We start from the raw sequence: 21821 nt of genomic DNA on the forward strand, positions 1-21821 counted from the left end.
GTGGCTATTTTGAAGAAACTAGAATATAAAACATGTTTTCAGTTATTTCACCTTTTTTTGTTAAGTACATAACTCCACATGTGTTCATTCATAGTTTTGATGCCTTCAGTGAGAATCTACGATGTAAATAGTCATGAAAATAAAGAAAATGCATTGAATGAGAAGGTGTGTCCAAACTTTTGGCCTGTACTGTAGGTGAACTGAATTTGAATAAATGGAGCCACACAGCAACATGTCTTTGCTGAGCAGATGTCTCAGTAACTCTAGATAATCCACAGATCACCGAACAGTTCTGGTTGGAACTCTTTTAACCAAAGAAATAGTTCCTGAAAACCAACACCAAGTCCACTTTATGACTTTTGCCAAGATTGATAGTGTCAGACGGCTAATATGGGATCTTTATCCAGTTCAGAAGTCCAGTTAATAAATTAATAAATAAATTAGCTTTTAACTTTATTGATACACAGAATGCTAAAATAACAATAATAACTAAAAACAAAAAATATCAAATCCATTAAGGTGAAAATAAAATATGTACAGCAGTTATAAATATACTTTTAAGACAAAAGGCAAACATGTACATGTAATGAGATATGTTGCTTGATAGCAAATTGTTTACATACTGTATATTAAAATAATTTTTAATGACCATACTGGATCTATCTTATCTAACTCTATAAAAGATACTGACTTTGAAGCTGCACTATCAGAAGCTCAAATATACTTGTGCTGCTCTTTGGAATAGATTGGATTCAAAGTTTCATACAAAAAAACAAATGACAAAATGACTGTACAAAATAAAGATAATGCAGTGCATTAATATTAAATGAGAATAAGCATCAATAGTCTTGTGCTCGTGCTCAGACTAATTAAATCCACAAGTTAAGCACAGTCGCCTCTCTGTCAGCGTGTTGGTGGTGCTTTTTGTGGTTGGCTTTGGACGATGATGGCGTGTGGCTTTGAGTCTCTCATCAGGATGATGAGCATCGACTCACCAGTCTGTGAACTCTCCTCCGCTAGCTAGCCAGGTCAAGGTTCTCAAATGTAAACATCAGTAAACATTGAGGAAAAGATGGAGAATGAGCGCCAGCCGAACTAGCATCCTGCTAGCCATTGTACAGATGCTGGAAATAAACTGGACGACCTCTGTGACGCATCAGTTTTCAACAGGATATCAGGATGTTCACCAAAACTTGGTTGATCCCTGACAGCGCCATTTCACCAGGTGACTCTTATTCTGTACGCCAATTGTGACGGAGCAGAGGACTCAGGCAAGATAAGGAGAGGAGGCGTGTGTTCCATGGTGAACAAGGACTGGTGTGTCAGTGGGACTGTGAGCTGCTGTCCCGATCCTGCTGTGGATCACTGCCGACCGTCTTCGGGAGGAGTGACCATGCGGCTGTCTTGTTGAGGCCAGGATGTGTGGACGGTGAAATTATTCCACAACCAGAAACCATGGATTACCAGAACCATCCGGAAACATGCAAAAGCAAAAACAATTCAAAAGCAGCAGCCAACAATGTAAGAAGACGCAAAAAGGACTAAATTACAGTGCACAAGGTAAAGCAGCTGATGGGATCACGTTTCACTGGAGATGTACTAATTGTGAATGGAATGATGGGATTTTTTTATCTACCAACAAATTAACTGCACAAAATACTGAGCATGTGTAATATGTGGATAGCAGTGTGCCCACAATAATTTTCTAAAATGCTTGAGAGCATTTTTATACAGGCGGCACGGTGATGCAGTGGTTGGCCCTGTTGCCTCACAGCAAAAAGGTTCCAGGGTGGAGGGTTTGAACCTGAGGTGGGGGAGCCCTTCTGTGTGGAGTTTGCATGTTCTCCCTGTGTTAGCGTGGGTTTTCTCCAGGTACTCCAGCTTCCTCCCACAGTCCAAAGACATGCAGGTTAACTGGTGACTCTAAATTGTCCGTAGGTGTGAATGTGAGTGTGACTGGTTGTCTGTCTCTATGTGTCAGCCCTGTGGTAGTCTGGTGACCTGTCCAGGGTGTACCCTGCCTCTCGCCCAATGTCAGCTGGGATAGGCTCCAGCCTCCCCGCAACCCCCAACAGGATAAAAAATATGAAAATGAAGAATGACCTCTCCTTACAGACCTGGAAGAGAAGCAAAACAACAAAACAAATCATTATTCAAGATGCAGTAGTGCTCTCTGACATATTAATCTGACTTATATCCATTTAACTCTGCTGAATAATCATTTAAGTGTGCACATCATGTGGTGCATTATTACCAAGAGCGGTTCCTGGTTTAATTTCAGAATAAACAGCTTCATCAGTTGCTGGCACAGTTGATTTTCCTATAAATGGAGAGGTTCAGTTTAATTAATAATATGTACAGTATGTAGCGTAATAATGTTTTTACAGAATTTACTCATGTTTACAGTAAACAGTTCTCAAACCATGCATACATGTAAAAAATAAATGAAATGTGCATTACTAATAAGAAGCTTAATAAGAAATATAGAAAATAGATAATATAAACATCTATGACTTTAAACAGACTAAACTCATACTGCATAGTGTACACTGCTCTCTGCACAAGACCAACATGTTGGGCAATAACAACTGAAGGTGAACGCAGACTTTCCTCACCTTTGTTTTTCTTGGCTTTACCTTTGTTGTGCTGGGTGACTTGGGCATACGTCACATTATCATCTAAAACACAAGCTAGATTTCAGGATTTGTTTGCTCAGCTGACATATTCTGTGTCGTACAGCTAAATGGATGAATGGACAGGTAGAATGGAAATAAAAGAAATGTGTGGAGGTTTTTTTCAGTTAATGTATCTTTTGTTTTTAAGCTGGCCTTCTTTAAGTTTGGTCTGGTTCAAAACCCTTTAGTGCTGGGGTGACCTCTAGCTCACTAAGTAGATTGTGCACCCCAAACAGGCCGAGTCCTTTGCAGTGGCATCAGTTTTGCACAAGCTAAAAAGCAAGGTTTGAAATTAGCAGCCAAAAACCTAAATCACTAAGCAGGTGCAAGAATAATACAATGACTGTTTGGCAAATGGGCTCTGGGAATCTTACTCCCGGCACCCACGGAACAATAGAAAACTTGTTAAGCATGAACAGAGATCTTCCTCAGGACACCTTCAGCATGAAATGATGCAGTAATGTTACTATCAACGCTTCAGAGGAAGCACCCAATTCTTTCCATAACGCTACATCATGAACAACTAATCATGACCGAAAAAATTAGATCGCGGATACAAGCAGCCAAAATGAGTTTCCTCTGAAGGGTGGCAGGGCTCAGCCTTAGAGATAAGGTAAGGAGCTCAGAGTAGAGCCGCTGCTCCTTTGCGTTTAAAGGGGTCAGTTGAGGAGATTTGGGCATCTGATCAGGATGCCTCCTGGGCGCCTCCAGTTAGAGGTGTTTCGGCATGCTCCACTAGTAAGAGGCCCCGGGGCAGACCCAGAACACGTATCTCATCTGGCCTGCTAACACTTTGGGGGGGAGGAGGAGGAGCTGTAAAGCGTCACTGGGGAGAGGGACGTCGTCGTCTGGGGTGCTTTGCTTGGCCTACTGCCCCAGCGACCCAGCCTGGGAGAAAATGTATGTAGGGACAGATAATCCATGTTAAAACCAGCGAGAGATGAGCAACACCTCACGGAGGCTGCACTGAGTTATACTGTGATGCGTTTGAGCTCAATTCAGTAAAAACGAGTATGGGACGAAGGTAAATTATAATATTCTCATGATACGTTGATTATAATCTTGTAAAATGTAGTTTTGTCATTTAAAACTTGAAAAGAACATGAAATTTGTTATTTGCAAAGTAACATAAAATAGATGTTACAGAGGGAATTATGATATATATTACACATAAATACATTTTTCATATAAAAGGTTATGTCAATGGTTGTGTCATAATTTTGTTTGATTGAATATTTCTTAAAAAGTTTTTTTTTTTATAGTGTAGATTTCTTTATTTCCCTGGCACAAAGAGGGGGAATAAATAACAACAAAAACAAAATAAACAGCAATATAAAAATACTGATATCGGCTACCGAATAAATTGTCATTTTAAATATAGGCCTACAACTTCAAAATCGGTGCATCCCGACAATAAATAAAGGCAAAAATGACCAAATAAATCCTTTGATGCTGTGATTTAGTAAGGCCAAATCAAACAATACAAATAAAATAATAACAATAAACCATAATTTTGGAGAAAGAAGAAACTGGCAGCACAAATTTTACAACACATCAAAAGACAAAATAACCATGTCAGTAATGAACACAGCTCTCTGTATGTCTGTACTATGGTGCAACCTCATTAAGGAAAAAAGGAGAAAGTGGAGGAGGAATTTCCATGTAGAATCCACAGTATTTCATAATGTGTAACAGCACAATTCAGTTATTGCCACATCTGTGAGATGGAAGTGTGTTATACAGAAATGACACACAATACTTATTGATATACATGTACTAAATATGAAAAACATAAACTTAACATAAACTTAAAAATATGCCAGAGTTTAAAAGGTCATAGATGTGCTGAACATTTAACAATTTAAAACTCTGGTGACACCCAGTGGTAGTTAGTAGTAACTACCCATGGTGACTTGGATAAATTGAGCTGCTGACCTGTTGTTACCTCCAGTATAATGATAGGACACATTTCAGTACAAACTCTGAGCATGACTGTTGTAAATGACTGACCTGCAGTTCCTATATTCACATCAGAGTAAAGACAACTCTCCTCTGGTTCATGGCGTTTCCCTGTTAAAATGATCACATTAATCCATTAAATAAAATATTTCACTTCAGGACAAAACATAAACTATATTCTAGTTATTCTGTGTATCTGGAGTACTCACCCTTCCTTCCAAAGTTTTTAAGTTCAATCGATGAATAGGTGACATCCTGGGATTCAGCTGTATCTAAAAAATACAAATACGTTGATAGTTCAGAGGGAACACCCAGTTGTTTCCATGATTATGCTACATTGTAAATGACTTTTCATGACAGAAAGCATGAGATCACGGATATAAGCAGCCGAAATGAGTTTCCTCAGTGGGGTGGCTGGGCTCAGCCTTAGAGATAGGGTGAGGAGCACAGACATCCGGAAGGAGCTCGGAGTAGTAGTCAGTTGAGTGGGTTTGGGCATCTGATCTGGATGCTTCCTGGGCGCCTCCCGTTAGAGGTGTTGCGAGCACGTCCCATTGGTAGGAGGCCCAGGGGCAGACCCAGAACACATATCTCGTCTGGAGTACTCACCCTTCTTTCCAGAGTTTTTAAGTTCAATCAATGAATAGGTGACATCCTGAGATTCAGCTGTGTGTGAAAAATACACATTTTTTGAGTTCTGCATCAGTCACTCACAATTAATCCCCTGAAAAGCCATTTTGCACAAGTGCGATGCAAAAATCTGAATGACAGCTATTCACACCAGGCTGGTGTGAATTATCTGCAGAGCATTATTCCACACAAAATAAGCAGTGGGCTTCGGGTTGTTTCGGACAATGACCATCATATAACGACAGCAAGCGCATAACAGCTACATTAGCATCTTCATCTTACCCTGGTTGAAGCCAAGAACAAAGTAAGAAGACATTCTCTATTTTGGCAGCAAGCTAGCTCTGACCTGAAGGTCTTACATCATTTGGAACAAAGGATTTCACTGGTCAAACATCTTTTTGCAAGCAAACTTCTGCTGAAATTGAGATCTGCTGAATAGTTTTTGTCCCCACTCATTGTTACAAAGATCAGTTTTTATAAATTTCCATGGAAATTTTTCAGATAAAAATCAGTGCTTGGTGTGAAACAGCTTTAAATCATGCAGTTACTGCATTTCTTACTGACACTGGGACAACTCTATGTCTAAGTAAATGGTATAATCTTCTTATATTTAGGTTTCAATTCTAGTGTGATTTGCTCTGAGTATGAACTGGATTATCTCGTGCTCACTACACAAGGCTGTCAAGACTTAATTCAGGTAAGTGTAACTTACCTGTCTTAATTAACAATCGGATCTTATTTGGGGTTGATGTTATATCATCTAGAAATAAGATATCAAATTAATAACTTATTTGAGTAATTTGATCTTGTTTTGATCATTCTTGTAGCTGGACATCCTGACGTATTCAAATAAATATTATCAGTGAAAATCAAAGTGCACCAGCAGCCAAATTTTAAGCAAAAGAAAAGCTCATGTCTAAAATGTTTTCACCTAAATGTGATAGGACATTTTTGCAGTGTTACTAAATAACATGACAAAGAGTGCAAGGCATCAACAGGGCCTCCAAATTCCCCAGATCCAAATCTGATTGAGCATCTGTGGGACGTGCCAGAACCCCACCTCACAACTGACAGGTCTCAAAGGATCCACCGCCAACGCCCCAGTGCCAGACTCCAAAGCGTGTCAAATGGTATCCACATGAATGTGAGGAGCCAAAGTTTCCAAGCAGAACACTGCATTGTAACAAGATGATCAATGTTTTTCACTTCACCTCCCAGTGGTTTTAATATTTTGGCTGATCGGTGTATACTGTACCATTTTCAGTGTCTTCAGAGCCTTTAATTGATTCATAGAGATGAGCGTCTATTTTCACTGCATGATACCATAATTAAACATCCTTAAATGTTTTTAAAATGTGTCTTTAAAACGTGTGTCTCAAATCAAGATGTGTCCTTACCACGGAGAGGAGAGGGATCTTCATTCTGTTGAGCCTCATTCTGGCTGACCATGTGACCTGTAGCAGAGCCCCGATTGGTGCTCTCAGACTGAACTGGCCTACAACATGTAGAAAGTAAATTTACAGAGGAACATGGCATGTATTTCCTGTTATAATCAAAATAAGATAATGTACCAACCTGATAAAGCATGAATCTGTAAATAAAGACATTTGTTGTTAGATGGTTTTGTATTTTAAGTTGTCAGACTGCCATTCTGTCATGAGATCAGACAACCCAATCGCAAGAAAATACGTTGGCATTGTATGTTTCTGAAAACCACACATTACATCTGTATGTTATTACAGTATATTACAGTTCAACTGAAATTCAGTTGAACTGTAAGTTCAGTTCTACATGGCCCTGTGGGTCTATGTCTACATTTTAAAGGGGAAGTACACCCATTTTAAAAATCCCTACGTCATTCCTACGGTTTCAGACAGTCCAGAAATATTACTAAACATAAACAACTCTCCCAAATCCAAAAACTGGATTGCTGAAACTCAGATTTTTGATATAAAGTACAAAGTCTGAAGCTGCTCCATAGACAGTGAACTGGTAAAGGTGTTCTAGATGACACTGAGGGCACAGATACAGAGGAATGTTCTGAGTATATGGGTACATTTTCTGTCTCACAACTGAGAACACTACAATATAATAAACCTCATTTAAGTATAAAAAAGAAAAACATTCTGTGGGTCCACAAAATCAGACTCCCATTCATTGTCTATGGAGCAGTTTCAGACTTTACACTTGATGACATCACAATTTTGAGACTTGTGTCACTGATTTATAGCTTTGAGAGAGAGTAGCTCATGTTCACAAATATTCATTGAACTTTCCTAGGCCTTGGAAGTAACATATTGGAGTTATTAATTAAGGGGTGTCCCCCTTTGAACTAAACGTACATCTGCTGCTATACTAGAGAGTACAATTTGAACAATTATCTTAAACAGGACAAAACATTTTTTGTTATTTGAAGCATTAAACAATGTCTCACATGAGTCCTAGCTATTGGCACACAGTTAACTGTCAGAGGGGGCAGGGCTTCAGCTCTCGTCATGTTCGCTTCTAATGATGAGACTATTTCTGTTCTGCTCGAGTGCATTCACTTTCTATGGGTGATGTCGTGACCAAAGTTGAAACCAGAATTTCAACATAAAGGGACGACATTTAAAGTTTCTGTACTAGAGCGAGGGAATACTTTTCTCTGCAGTACTGCCATTCAACTTTTTGATTTGAGCTGAAGAATGAACATTTTTTGAAGGAGTTTTTCCAGCGTGGTGAGAGAACCCATGGATTAAAGACGTGAGTATGACACCTGTAATGTCAGCTGTCCACTTGAAACTGTATGCTGTAGACAGGTAGGCAGTTTATTCATTCTGGCAGGAAACTCTTGACTTTAACTATTTTATACAGCAGGCGTCATAGTAGCACTAAGAATTACTGACCCTTGGAGAGGCAGCAGTAGCCCACAGGATGATCATATCTATATCAGGAAGGAAATTTAAATGTTTATCTCTTTCCATTATGAGATGATATAATTCTATTTAATAAAACATATATACACCTATGGGCAAAAATATGCCTCAGTCAAACCAGTGCAGTTGTGTGAGCGTTGTGTAAAAGAGAAGGAAGTACAAACCACATAAACTCAGAAGAAGAAGTTGGAGGAAACTTATGATCCAGTATTTATATGTAATGCATCTTCTGTTTCTTCACAGTTCCTTATTTTTCTTCATATGTTGCAAGCTTTTTTTTCTTTCTTTTTTTTTTTTTGTCTTTACACAGTGTAGAAGCATTTCTAAGAAGCAGAGTAACTGAGTAACAGTACTGGATGTGAGGATGGGACACACTCTGCTCTGTGGGCTGGGGCTTTTCTGTGAGTACATACAGTAGATACAACTTTTTAAATGCCTGAGTGTCTTTTATATTTGATAGTTTCTGTCAGTCTGATAATCTCTGATGAAGTTTCAAACTGTATTTTAGCCCTGAGTCTACTTCTCTACTGTGGACATGCTCAAGGTAATTATATAGTTCTCTATTTCTTTTTCTTTATATGTTCACTTAAGACAAATATCCACCAAATCTATCACTTTTCATCTCATCCTAATTCTGTGTTCTGTTTTGTCAAGAGAAATCACATTAACATTTTACATCTTATGTTGGTTTTATAGATGCTGTGCTGACCATTGAACCAAACTGGTCCACTTTATTTACCGGAGAATCTGTTACCTTCATATGTGACATGAGGGAAGGAGAAGAAACTGACTGGTATTATAAAACCAAGAGAGATCATCACGAATTTCTCCGCTATGGCTCAGTTAAGAGATCTACAGTACAATTGCCATATACAGAGTACAGTGGTGAATACCAGTGCATTGGTGATCACAAGCACTCACCATATTCAAGAAAAGAAAGTAATAAAGTTTCTCTAACTGTATCAGGTAAGTGATACATTTTCCCACCATGATCAAGTTCACTTTAAGCGTTTATTTATTTATATATTTATTTATTTTTATCAGCCATGTTGATATGATCACCCTGTTTGGCATAGTGCTAATACATACTGTATAAATATTAATCTTGTTTATAAACTAGTTTTAGATTCAGAAACCTTAAAGTGGAGATAAAACACAATGACGTAGGCATTTCCCATTTACGGATTTTGTGCCTCCTCGGCCCTTCGCTTTGTGACCTGGAAATCAATCTTGGTGTTCCATCTCGCAGGGCGTCCCAATTCCTAAAGTGCATCTTGAGAAGATAGGAGTGAGGAGGCTTGCTGGAAAAGCTAAACAGAAATATCTGTATAAAAAGTAGCTCTATCTATCTATCTATCTATCTATCTATCTACTTATCTACCTACCTACCTAGACTCACAAGTCAGTCTTTAGACGCTTTGCTTAACTAAAGACTGATGACTTTCTCCCTGATTTTGTGTTTAGATGGGCGGATACAATTTCAGAGTTTAAAAAAACTCCTTACGTTGCAGAACCAATAGTAAATCTGCAGGGCGGTCCTTCTGTGGCTCACTGAACTCTTGTGCTTGTAAACATAGTCCCACTAGAAACACTTGTAGCGGTACAAAATGGCTCAGCTGTGCTCGCAGAAAACGCCATCAAAGTTCAGTGGATGTTTGTCGCCTTTGAGGCGACACATTCTTGCCAACTAAAAGAAACAAACATAATCTTATACAAGGCCATGACTCATCCGTCTGGCCAGACTATAACGTTAGAGGGAATTGCCTTGTTGTTTACAAATACTTCGGGTAGAAAACCAGCAGAGCTTTTAGCTATATATATATAGCCTATGTATCACATTTTTCACATCATGGTATCACCGTTTGGACTAATCCGATGTTTGTAAAGTCTGTAAACACAATGATTGAACAAACATTACTATTTCTGTGTGCACGTTTAGCTGGGCTAACCGTTAGCTGTTAGCCCTGTTAGCCGTTAGCAGTGTCTGTAATAGGTAATAACTCATTAAACGGTCTGTGAAAAAAATATCTTTTCCAGCAGATATCTTAGTTACAACATGATTGAGCTAGCAAAGTAGTTTTGTGTTGCTATGTGTGGTATTTATTCAGTTTTGGGAAATCACGATGTCTAGAAAGCATCAGTGGCTGCAGTTGACAGGGACAGCTAACAGCAGCAGCAAAGCTAACATCAGGACGTCATCTGTTAAAAGCCTCCCGTTGTCGGATACAACATGAAACTACTCCAGTTAGCTCAGTAATGTTGTAACTAAGACATCCGCTGGAAAAAATATTTTCTTCACAGATGAGCACACGTTTGATAAAACGGAGTTAAATCTCTCGGCATCCATTTTCAAGCTCTCCGTGTGTTTGTTTCCTTGCGGATGAGAAAAGGAGGAGCGCACATTTCCGAGTAGGCATGTCCTTTTCAAAAATGCAAGAGGCATTGCTTTGTTGCCGGCCGTTTTCGCCGGTGTGTTAAACACACTTTAGAAAGGAGTGTCCCCAGACTATCAGAAGATGGAGATCTCTAATTGTCTGGTGGCGAGACTACCTACCTACCTACCCCCAACAACATTGCAGGCCAAAATGCAGGAGGCGTTGCTTTGTTGCCGGCCGTTTTCGCTGGTGTGTTAAACACACTTTAGAAAGGAGTGTCCCCAGACTATCAGAAGGCGGAGATCTCTGATTGTCTGGTGGTGAGACTACCTACCTACCTACCCCCAACAACATTTGCAAGTCAAAACTACACACAATTTTATAAAAACAGACTGTGATCAAAATAAAATGCAAACACAGGGATTTTATTTCCATTTGAAAATTTACTGCACAACAGTTACACCTCCAAAACACTAGTCTGCAGTGGGGTTTCGGTGAAGTGCTGTAAAGTTTAGTTGATTCAAAATACACATTAAACACACATTAAACATGGCTTAATAGAGACAATTTCAAACTTAAAGCTATAGTTGGTAATGTTGGAGAGCTCCCCCTGCTCCCCCTCCTGTCAGTGCTCCGTCCAAAGCCACGAGCCCAGACATTCCTGAACGCGCATCCTTCAGTCAGCGGAGCAGAGGAGAGCCGAGTAAAATAACAAATCCCCCCAAAGCAAACAAATAATTACCTGTCCAACAGAAAGACAGCAACATCTGCATCACTTTTCAGGCCCTTCAGCTCCCTCAGTTGTCTCCACTGTTCAAAAGCTGGGCTGATGTTGATGTTGATGTCTGGTTTGTTCTCTGACTTTATCCAAAGCCTTTTCTGCCTCTAACTTTATTTTCTCAGCCTGTTTATCAGGGTGAGCCATTACAAGTTACCCTGGAAGTGGTACTTTTGGCTGCATTTTCTTTGCCATTGTGCAGCAAACTCCCACTTACTCAGTATTTCTGCTGAGGAGTGTGCTGAATATTTCCGGCAATGGTGACACGTGATGAGTGCGCACAGGGAGGAGGGAGGGAGGGACGGAGGGGGGCTCAGGCAATACGAGACATGAAGGCATCTGATTGGTTCTTTCCATTCGCACCGAACGGCAGGGATTGGTCAGAGTTTTTACAGGCCTGCAGCTGCCACAGAGGTCTGATTTTTTTCATTCCTTTTTCTGAACACATTATGTATTGACTACTCTCAGGGTGGAAGGACCATTTTACCCAGTATAACAAAAAGTGTTTCTGAACAGGATTACCAACTATAACTTTAAGTACACAAATCAGCTTCACTATAACTCGCAGCATTCACAGACAAACACTTGTCTTTATCTGGACACATTTTCCCCACACAACATGCTAATGTTATTAGCACAAGCCTATGGCATTTTACATTGTATAAATTAGCCTAGCGGCTAGCGGACTTTTCCTCTACTCATATGAAGCCAGGGTCAACAACATTTAACAAGCAAAATGTTACAAAATTCGGCTCTATAACAACTCACAAGGTTCACTGACAAAACAACTGTCTTATACTAAACACATTTTCCAAACAAATACAACATGCTAACGTTATTAGCACAAGCCTATGGCATTTTACATTGTATAAATTAGCCTAGCAATGAGCGGAGATTTCCTCTGCTCATATGAAATCAGGATAAATTACACACAAGACTGAAAATGCTATTTTTGTGGAGGCTTTATTGTCTTCACAATTCATTGTTTCTTATCTGTGAAATTAAAGTAAATAAAAGCTTCGTTCCACTGAGGGAAATGGTTTCAGCTTACAGTAATAGACAGGAGGTCTGCGTTGCCACGACGTGTAGTTACATTTCTGGGGACGTGCACGTCAGGCTACGACTCTAAAAAGTGTTGCTGGAGTGTGTGAGTGGGGCGGAGCTGTGCCGAGAGTGTGAGAGAGGAGAGACACACACTGGTATGCATCATGTAACACGACTTGACCTTATATCGATATAAACAGTGTTGTCTTAATTTTTATCTTGATGAAAAATAAATCAATATATTTTACATAGTTGTTGTATCACCCAGCCCTAGGTTCATATAGTGATTGGCATAATTTAAATCTGTGTTAGAAACTTCTCTGATTGGTTGTTTCTGCCACTCTGTGGTCCGACTCTAGCAATTGCCATTAGTGACAGTGGAAAGAGGAGCAGGGACATGAGTTATTTCTCAGATTATCTGTCTCATGTACTTGTTTTAGAACATTGTGGTAATTTCAGTAAATATGACACCAAAGTATTTTCATGAAAATTTCCAACTGTAGCTTTAAATTCAGAATGTTACAACATAAATCAGGAATAATTTTTAACTTTTTTTTTTTTTAATGACATGTTTATTTAATTGAGCTGATTTACTAAAAAAGGTATGACTTGTGTTCCACAGACAAAGATGTGATCCTGGAAAGTCCTGCGTCCACTGTGTTTGAAGGAGAATCAGTGACCCTGCGCTGTCGACATCGTAATCAGACAAAGGAGGAGAATGCTGTTTTCTACAAAGACGGATCACCTATTGAAACAGACACAAACCATCAGTCAGCGATGTCTTCAGAAAACACAGTTGAAGTCATTTCAGATGGGAGCTCTTACATGTGTAAATTTGAGGATGAAGAATCTGAACCAGTAAAACTCAAAATGGAACGTAAGTAGTTTTCATACTAGAGTCTCAAAATTTAAGGGCATTTTGCGATAAAGAGCAGCAGGCATGTACTTTAGCATTTCCAGAGTGAAGTGGAGTGATGATTTCTCTGCATTATCTTAGACACAGTGGACACTTAACAAAGGGAAAAAGAGAAAGCTGTGCTTAAATTGTCGTTCATTCTTAGAAGTGTGTTTGTGCTCACTTTAATCCACTTTAGGTTAATTTAACCAACAACTTTAGTGGTTAATAAATGTTTAACAGAAGCATTGTTGCAACTGATTTCCATCAGTTTACGATACTTAAATAATAAACACTGATTTAAGTGATTTACTATTTTCTGTATTTTCTACACTAAGTTGTAGCACCACCAAGAATGCTGGATGAGATTATATTATTCATTTTAATTATCTTTCAAACTGGACTGATTCACAGGGAAATAATGACCACTTTTATGTCTTTGTCTAAATTAAACAGCACAACCAAAGGCCAGACTGAGCAGACACTTTCCATCAGGGGGCAGTGTGACGCTCACCTGCTCTGTGAGCCCATCATCATCATCATCATCATCATCATGTTGGAAATACTTCTGGTACAGAGGCAAAAAAACATCTGAACCTCTGACCACACAAGATGTTGTCTTCCTCTCAAATGAAACAATCAGTGTCTCACAGGGAGGACTCTACTGGTGCAGAGGAGGAAGAGGAGATCCACTTTACTACACAGAGTACAGTGATCCAGTCGGTAATATGATATGGAATATAAAATGCAGAAAATGATACACTGTGTATTTTTGGTTAATGATTACACTAAAATGAGTTTGATGTTTAATCTTTTCTAATTTTTATATTTGTGGCCTCTTGATCATGAACAGTCACAAACAGAGCTGTTGTGACCCTGCGACCCAACTGGCCTGAGATATACTATCTGGAGACGATCACACTTACATGTGAAATTGAGGATGGAGGAGACACTGAGTGGAAGTATGAATGGACGACACCCCGCTCATACAGACCTGAAAAACAAAAGGAAAACATGATTAGAAATGTGTTGTCATCATACAACGGAGACTACACGTGTATGGGCACACTGAAACATGAAAAGTCTTCAACATGGTGGAGTGATGCTTTCACATTGAGAGTATCTGATTGTAAGTCACATGTCATCAGTCGTCTTTTCTATTTTGCTGAATTTAAAACACACACACACAAAAAAAAGAAAACAAAGAAAACAGTGCGGTTTATCTTGACACATGTATTACACATTTGGAGACTGGTTTTCATTCTGTGAAATCACTTTCCAACAGATAAACCTCAGCCTGTCCTCACTGTGTCTCCATTATGGCTGAGTCCTGGAGCCTCAGTAACTCTGAACTGCAGTGTTAAACATCCATCTGCAGGATGGAGGTTCTTCTGGTATAAGGCTGTTCCCAAACTGTCAGACAACTCCTACAGCTATGAGCTGATACCTGGCAGCATCCATGGGACTGAACAGGATTCCTACATTGTTGATGGACAGACACACACAGCAGGATATGTGTGCAGAGCTGGAAGAGGAGATCCAGTGTATTATACTCATTACAGTGAACCTAAGTTTGTCTGGTCTGGAGGTAGGTTTAGTTTGAGTTTTTTTATGCTGATACAATAGTAGACATGCACTTGTTATGACTATTCCCTCACACCAACATCAAGGGCCGTATTAAACAACATTCTGAAAACACTCTCAGAGAGCTCCTAACTTAGCCTAAATACTTTTAGTAAGGAGTCCTAGCTTAGCAGTGATTTAGGAAAGTTCTCAGAGCAACTTTGAGCGAGGAAGGGACAGGAACTTTTACCTTAGTGAGAAGGTGTAATTGACATGGTTGCTAGGTATGATGCATTCTTTTAACAGATGTGATTGGTTTGAGCCTGCAAGGTGTAGACACCCAGTGGAAATGAAATGAACCACTGACTGTGAAAGTGTTGTTATTGATTAGTGTGATCACTCTGCTGATGGAAGGTTGAGACAGACTCAAGTCATCACTGCTGCACTGCTTCATTTTTCTAGTGCTTCAAATATCTTGCTATTGTGATCATTTTATGTCTGATGTTATAGCATTAATGTGTTGGATGGAAAATGTGTGCGTACCCTGAATGAGATCAACCACAAACATAATTCCTGCGCATTCTCCTCTCTCTGATTAAGAAACTCTTAAGTCTCTTAAAAGTCCTCCGCTTTACTCCTAACAGTTTTTCATCTTCGGAGCTCTTTGAAGCTCTACGATGATTTGTGAATAACTTTAATCTTTACGAGGACCTAGTCTTACCGTTAAGGACGTTCTATGAAAACATCAGATACTGTCTTTTTCTTCTTTCCTTCCATCCATTTCTTCAGCTTCCCTTTCCTCTGTTCTTTTTTCCATTTTTATTTTGATGTACTTTCTTACTTCACTCTATTTATGTTTGTTTGTTTCCTTCTTTCTGTCCCCCAAACCCTTCAATGCAGGGCTTTTAGGTGTAATGGGGTATTTGTCTGTTTTTGTGTTGCTGCTTTTATGTAATGGTTCCCTGTGGTACTTACATTTTATTATATACCTGTATTGGTGTGATCCTTTGTGTTTAAACTCCAGCATTTAAACACATTAAAACACAGTTAAACCAAATGATTGTTGACAGTGTGGCCTTTTTTTATTTTTTTCATTCTTTGTTTGTCTGCTTTTTATGTGTTCTTTAGATTATCATTCAGCAGCGTCTCTCACAGTGAGTCCTGACAGAACACAACACTTCAGCAGAGAGCCTGTGTCACTGAGCTGTGAGGGAAACTCTACTGAGTGGAGAGTGAGGAGGTTTTCTGAATTTGGCCGCACGACACACTGTTCTTCTTCTTCTTCTTCCTGGGGGACCATGACTGGATCCAGATGCAACATGAACAGTCACTGGCAGAGTGGAGTCTACTGGTGTGAGTCTGAAACAGGACAGTTCAGCAATGCAGTCAACATGACTAAACAGGGTGAGTCTTAATTCATTTAAAAGATTTTGTTTCTGGAGTATTTTAACATTCTGTTACATCGTTTTGAAAATCTGAAGGTGACTAACATTATACAAACTGATTTTCAAAATGAATTAAAGTTGATGACCTTTAAAAGAGCTCATCAGCTTTGGTTCATTCTAGTATCATTTCTTAATATTATCCAAGATATTGTCAGATGGATTTTATTGCTCATTGACATCTTTATAACAATAATCATCTAACATTAATTTTATACTTGAAGTACCAGAGTTTTGAGGCTCTACCAGTCTGTAGCACACTGCCACAAAATCCACATTGGCTGCCAACAAATACCAATAATAATGAATGTTAATGTTTGAATACATTAAAATGTTGTTATAGCTGTAATTTTAACCATGTACATCACCATAGTGCCATTTTTTCCAGTCTGATGAAAGTTGGCTCCTTGGGTAAATTGGCATTTTCTGAATGTAATTTCCAAAACAGTCAACATTTTATCTAAAAAATGTCACATCCCCAGTCACCAGCAGCTGAGATGAAAGGACTGGTTTAAAGGTCCAGTGTGTAGGATTTAGGGGCATCTATTGGCAGAAATGGTGTATAGTATTCATAACTATGTTTTAATTGGTTTATTATCATCTGAAAAAGAGTCATTGTGTTTTTGTTACCTTAGAATGAGGTGTTAATATCTACATACAGCCACAGTAGTTCTCCTATAGGCTTGGTCAAAGGGAGAAGTTTCAGTCTGATAACCTCACCGCTGGATTCCACTAAATCCTACACACCAGACCTTTAAGGGTGATCTGCACTGAAATTACTGTATTACAGTACATCAGTGAGCGACACTGAAACAAGTACTATAATCTTGTTGTTGGTTTGATGACAGAAAGATACATTTACAGTAAGACAGGGATTTCTCAGTTACTGTATGCAGCTGTAAAATTAATTCCAACATTGAATTCATTGTCATAATGTTACATCAGCTTGTTTAAGCTGCACCAGCTGATCTCTGCGACCAAATCTTTGTATTCTTTAATCTTTTTACAGACGGTGATATTATCCTGGTGAGCCCTGTCCATCCTGTTACTGAGGGAGATTCTGTCACTCTTGGCTGCAAATTCAGGACAGAAAAAGTTCCTTATAATGTGGATTTCTATAAAAATGACAAACTCATCCAAAATGTTACTGGAGGGGAGCTGACTATCTCTGCAGTGTCAAAGTCAGATGAAGGCTTTTATAAATGTAAAGGAAAAAAATCACAAGATCAGCAGAGTTTGACGTCACCAGAGAGTTGGATGTCAGTAAAATGTGAGTATGATTCAAACAGTTTCTTCAGCAATTTTTTTAAAGCTGTGTTATGGTCCAAGATAGAAAAGTTATAACTGAATTACACTGGCTTTGTTCAGCTTTTTTTTAAACTGTCTGTTTTAAACATTTAAAATACAAAAGTAAATACATGAATAGCAGTGAAAGGTTCAGAATTTACTATGACACTGTATGTGTTTGTGTGTTAATCTAAAGCCCCTTTTCCACCGAACACTTTTAGTATGGTACCTTTGGAACCAAAAGTAACTGCAGTGTTATGGGATATGTGCAATACTGTCATGTAATTGTTGTTGGGATGGTATGGCTGCTGATGTATTGTTTGTTGTCATTGTGGCTGTCAAGGCATTTATGGTGCAGTTGCTGAGTCCAAGACAAATTTCCCTGAGTGGGACGATAAAGTATATTGTATCGTATCATATCGTAACTCTTTGGACATGGTACCTACAGCCTTGCTCCATTTAGTGTTTCCATCGTGAACAGTACTCTTAAATGTGGGCGGGGTTGTTCTCACTCACTGTTCCATCCAGCACTCACTGTATTTCTTCATAGATGGAACGTCTGTACATTGTTTATCGTTAACAGAATAAAACAGGCTGCAGTGAGAGTCTCTCTCCACTGGATATTTAAAAACTGGGGTTTGTGCGTTTAGTCCTTCTCAGGCAAGCTCAGGGGTTTAGTGTTGCCCAAGCCCACATGAACAACGCTCCATTATGCTTTTTTTTTTTTTCTCCAAGTGAGGATTAGAATATATGCAGTTCACATAATCCGGTTGAAAATGATACATATTTTTAAACGTTTGAAGATCCACTCATTACTAAAAGTCAGTGTCATCCAAGAGAGACAGTAAAAACTAAAGTGATGGTCAAACACAAAATTTAAGGTGTGTTGATGGATTCATGTCAACTCATGCACAGGGTAACATAAGTTAAAGTTCCACCTTCAAAGTTGCCGGCAGTCGGCCAAGTGAATTAAGTTTTTTATTTCTCAGACTGCAGCTGCTGCGAGAGGCAGCAAAACAAACTTTATTTTTAGTTATAGTTTACTAAGGTAAAACTTGCCACGGTATGAACAGTGGTTACATGAGCCTCAACCTGACAGTCCTCTGTTGACCAGTCATCAGACTGCAGTGTTCACAGCTCCACCTTTTAGTACCAGATCTGTGTGCTAGGTACCCCAACAGAGGGGGGACCAAAAATGGGGACAGTACAGAACGGTTCCATTGGTACCATCCACAACTTTTTACAGTGGAAATAATAAAAAAGCGCAACGAACTAAACTGAAGTGTACTGTACGGTACTGTTCTGTGGAAACGGGGCTTAAATGTGCATGGTATCTGACCAGGGGTTTGTAAAAGTGTATTTTTGTGTATGTGGTTTTCTACTTGTGCATTTATTTATGTGTAAATGTATTTTTGTATACATGCTTAGATTATGTGTGCATGTTAGTATATATGTGTGCAACATATGATTCCTACAAATTAGCGCCCCACAAATGGGTTTGCGTCCTTAACGCACAGTTATGTAATTAACATAAAGTTACAGAGATTAGGTTTAGGAAGAAAACATGGTATGGACGTACCCTAAAATGCCTTAAAGTTCACATGGATCCAAACATGTGACACCAGGGGAAAGTAACAGGCAAATGTCTGTTTTTTGTGACCCCTCCACCACTCCAATCTGCCTCCTTACAAGCGTGCTCGGGACTGCCTCCTTGTTAACTGCTGTCAGTGCATTAGTCACGTTATCGCAGAATTTCCAAAAAATGGTGGGATATGAACGAATTTGGGTGCATTACTTTTCGTAGGAAAATGTACAAGCAGTTTGTGAGAACAGTCTGATGTGTGTTCTTATACATTTTTGGATATCAGGTATTGTTTTCTTACTCTTGGAGTTTTATTACTTCGGCTTGACTGGACCTTGACTGTGTTTATGTAAAGCACTTTGGGAAATCTATTTGTGAAAAGTGATATATGAGTAAATATTAATATAGGGTATTTATTTTAGCAGCGCCCAGGCTTGAAGGAAGCTCTCCATTTCCTGTGCTGTTGATTGTTGGGCCGGTTTGTGGAGTTTTACTGATTCTTCTCCTGCTGCTGTTTCTGTGTCTCTACAGAAAGTCAAAAGGTGAGATCTTTTACTTCTGATGTTAGACTGACTCTGATGTGATTACATGTACTGTAGTAACAGTCAAACAATTCGCCATACAAAACAATGTAACAACAGATGTCTTTTTCCTCCACAGATTCATGCTTTATGAGGTTGGTTCAACACTCTTGCCTCTCTTTCTGAACCTAACAGTAGCACAGTGCATATTCTTTTTAAAGTCACTGTATTTACTTCATGTTTTGGGCCCACCAGGTCTCAGAGCAGCAGTCGGGGCCCTGCTACAGACCACATGATCAACCAGGATGAAACTCAGCTCAAAGAATATGCTCCTCCTCTCCATGGTCAGCCTTAATCCTGATTAATTTTTTGATGTGTCATCAACTCTAAGACTAATATTTCACGTGATTATCTGTTTTGGTAGTGATGGCCAAATGAAGCCTCATGAACCAATTTCTTTATTTTCTGACCCCACCAGATGGCGCTCTTGGTTTAAATACAGTATAAAGGCTGAAGGACTTGCAATGAAGTGTGCTTTCAAACCTTTGTTGAACAGACAGTGCCATCTGGTGGCGTCAGAAAATAAAGACAGTGGTTCAAGAGGACTCATTTGGCCATCACTGTGTTTTGGAATTATGTAGAATATTCTATAATGTGATTAAAGGTTTTAGTATGACCTTGGCTTGATTTTCACTGCTCTGTAGGTGATGCTGTTCTCTATGAATCAATCAAAGGCTTTGAAGAACCTGAACATGGTAAAGTATAGACTTTATGTTTGACACTGAGCAGTTAGATATACTAGAATAAGATGATCAGGTGATTTATTGACAATCCCTTAAGTTTAAACAAATATCTATGTTTCAGGTGAATCCAACGATGTCACATATTCTGTGGTTGAGCTCAAAAACATCGCTAAAAAGGGTGAGTACTTTATTTTATGTAGTGACAATTACATTAAACACTAGAGATGCTTTTGTAGGTCAGCAGTACCTAAATAATGTACAGGAAGTTGTCTTTTCATGCATTCATCTGATCCTTCAAACAGGGAAGAAAACAGAGGAGCCAGAGGAGAGCGCAGTTTATTCAGATGTGAAGATAAGATCAGCTACAGGTACAGTGAAGTACAATAGCTTCACTCTAACTTTTTTTGGGTACTGTCACAGTGTAATCTTTTCATACCACTTCATACCACTCGGTGTGTCTGCAGTGGTCAAATCCTACAGTACATAAAAAGCTTTTAGATTTTTTGTAAATTGTATGTCATTTAATTTTCCATTTATTCCTTTTAATACCTGGCCCTACTGTACAGTCATGGGAAACAAACATGCTACATTTAATTGGTTTAATTCTGCTTATCGATCCATCCATTTGTTTGTAAAAGTTTTACAAATAAAACCTGAAATGTGGCTTCTGTTTTAGACGACAATGTGATGTATGCCCAAGTAAACTCTCACAGTAAAGCCAAGAAAGACAAAGGTAGGTAAAACATATGTCCACCTGCAGCTGTTACTGTCCAGCAGGTTTTACAATAATGTACACCCTTTGAAATATTTTTTCAGCTGAGTACCCCCTGACCAGTGTGAAAAAAAATGTGGTGTATCAATATTACTTTTACATTTTTGTATTAAACTAAAATTCACTATATTCACTTTTTTGTATTTTAAAAATCTCATGTACCCCCTGCAGTACTCCAAAGTACCCCTAGAGGTACCCATACTCCACTTTTAGAAACACCAACCTCTTCCTCCTAACACTGTAACCTGTATCATGCCTTCTCTTGTGTTTTGTTGTATACACTAAGATTATTTTAGATCATATATGGATGCATTGCTAAAGAAGACAGTGTACATATCATTATGATTGTTTGCTGGGGCGTTACTGTTTAATGCAAAACATCTCTCCATTCATAGGAAAATCACGTCCTGTAGCGGCGGATGAAACTGTTTATTCAGAAGTCAAACCAGGAAAAGCTCTTGGTAATAATACAGCATCGACAGCAGCAACACAATGTGCAATCTTTTGGATAAGTCACTATAGTGATTTATTTTATAGATACAGATAGTTAAATGGGTTAGAAATGGGAGTTAAATGTCATTGAGCACTCTTAATTCTTAAATAACCCTAACCTTGTTTTTCCTTTTGGTTTTCATCCAGA

General features: G+C 38.8%; 3 protein-coding genes across 7 annotated transcripts in view; 1 reads left to right on the forward strand and 2 right to left on the reverse strand.

The window, feature by feature from the left end:
- Positions 1 to 21821, reverse strand: part of LOC117246287 (Fc receptor-like protein 5) — a 120200-nt gene that overhangs the window by 40557 nt on the left and 57822 nt on the right. The window lies entirely within an intron of this gene.
- LOC117246468 (uncharacterized) lies at positions 162 to 7008 on the reverse strand. Of its 2 annotated transcripts, XM_078164622.1 has the most exons (7): positions 6662 to 7008; positions 5244 to 5300; positions 4844 to 4906; positions 4686 to 4745; positions 2616 to 2678; positions 2255 to 2320; positions 162 to 2117 (listed from the first exon to the last, which is right to left on the reverse strand). In XM_078164622.1, the coding sequence occupies exons 1-7, from the start codon at positions 6849 to 6851 to the stop codon at positions 2110 to 2112; spliced, it is 507 nt and encodes a 168-aa protein (XP_078020748.1). In that variant the 5' UTR covers positions 6852 to 7008; the 3' UTR covers positions 162 to 2109. The 2 variants fall into 2 exon arrangements, with proteins under 2 accessions (XP_078020748.1, XP_078020749.1); XM_078164623.1 differs by lacking the exon at positions 5244 to 5300 and having other exon boundaries at positions 6662 to 7004.
- LOC117245684 (uncharacterized) overlaps positions 7805 to 21821 on the forward strand; it is a 45709-nt gene continuing 31692 nt past the window's right edge. Inside the window, exons 1-18 of the mRNA XM_078164703.1 lie at positions 7805 to 8006; positions 8490 to 8580; positions 8688 to 8723; positions 8876 to 9145; positions 12999 to 13253; positions 13728 to 13994; positions 14125 to 14400; positions 14557 to 14859; positions 15963 to 16238; positions 17286 to 17546; positions 19568 to 19687; positions 19806 to 19821; positions 19922 to 20010; positions 20371 to 20421; positions 20531 to 20587; positions 20712 to 20777; positions 21086 to 21142; positions 21577 to 21642. Coding sequence (XP_078020829.1) covers positions 8544 to 8580; positions 8688 to 8723; positions 8876 to 9145; positions 12999 to 13253; positions 13728 to 13994; positions 14125 to 14400; positions 14557 to 14859; positions 15963 to 16238; positions 17286 to 17546; positions 19568 to 19687; positions 19806 to 19821; positions 19922 to 20010; positions 20371 to 20421; positions 20531 to 20587; positions 20712 to 20777; positions 21086 to 21142; positions 21577 to 21642 — 2503 coding nt within the window. The 5' untranslated portion in view covers positions 7805 to 8006; positions 8490 to 8543. The remainder of the gene's footprint in view (positions 8007 to 8489; positions 8581 to 8687; positions 8724 to 8875; positions 9146 to 12998; positions 13254 to 13727; positions 13995 to 14124; positions 14401 to 14556; positions 14860 to 15962; positions 16239 to 17285; positions 17547 to 19567; positions 19688 to 19805; positions 19822 to 19921; positions 20011 to 20370; positions 20422 to 20530; positions 20588 to 20711; positions 20778 to 21085; positions 21143 to 21576; positions 21643 to 21821) is intronic.

Source organism: Epinephelus lanceolatus, chromosome 22 (genome assembly GCF_041903045.1).
Source record: "Epinephelus lanceolatus isolate andai-2023 chromosome 22, ASM4190304v1, whole genome shotgun sequence".
In the NCBI taxonomy this organism is placed as follows: Eukaryota; Metazoa; Chordata; class Actinopteri; order Perciformes; family Serranidae; genus Epinephelus; species Epinephelus lanceolatus.

Coding starts and splice junctions, on each gene's coding strand:
- LOC117246468 (XM_078164622.1), bottom strand. CDS start 6,851: ATGCTTTATCAGGTTGGTACATTATCTTATTTTGATTATAACAGGAAA. Junction 4,746..4,843: donor TAAAAACTTTGGAAGGAAGG/GTGAGTACTCCA, acceptor TCATTTTAACAG/GGAAACGCCATGAACCAGAG. Junction 2,321..2,615: donor TAAAGCCAAGAAAAACAAAG/GTGAGGAAAGTC, acceptor CTCCATTTATAG/GAAAATCAACTGTGCCAGCA.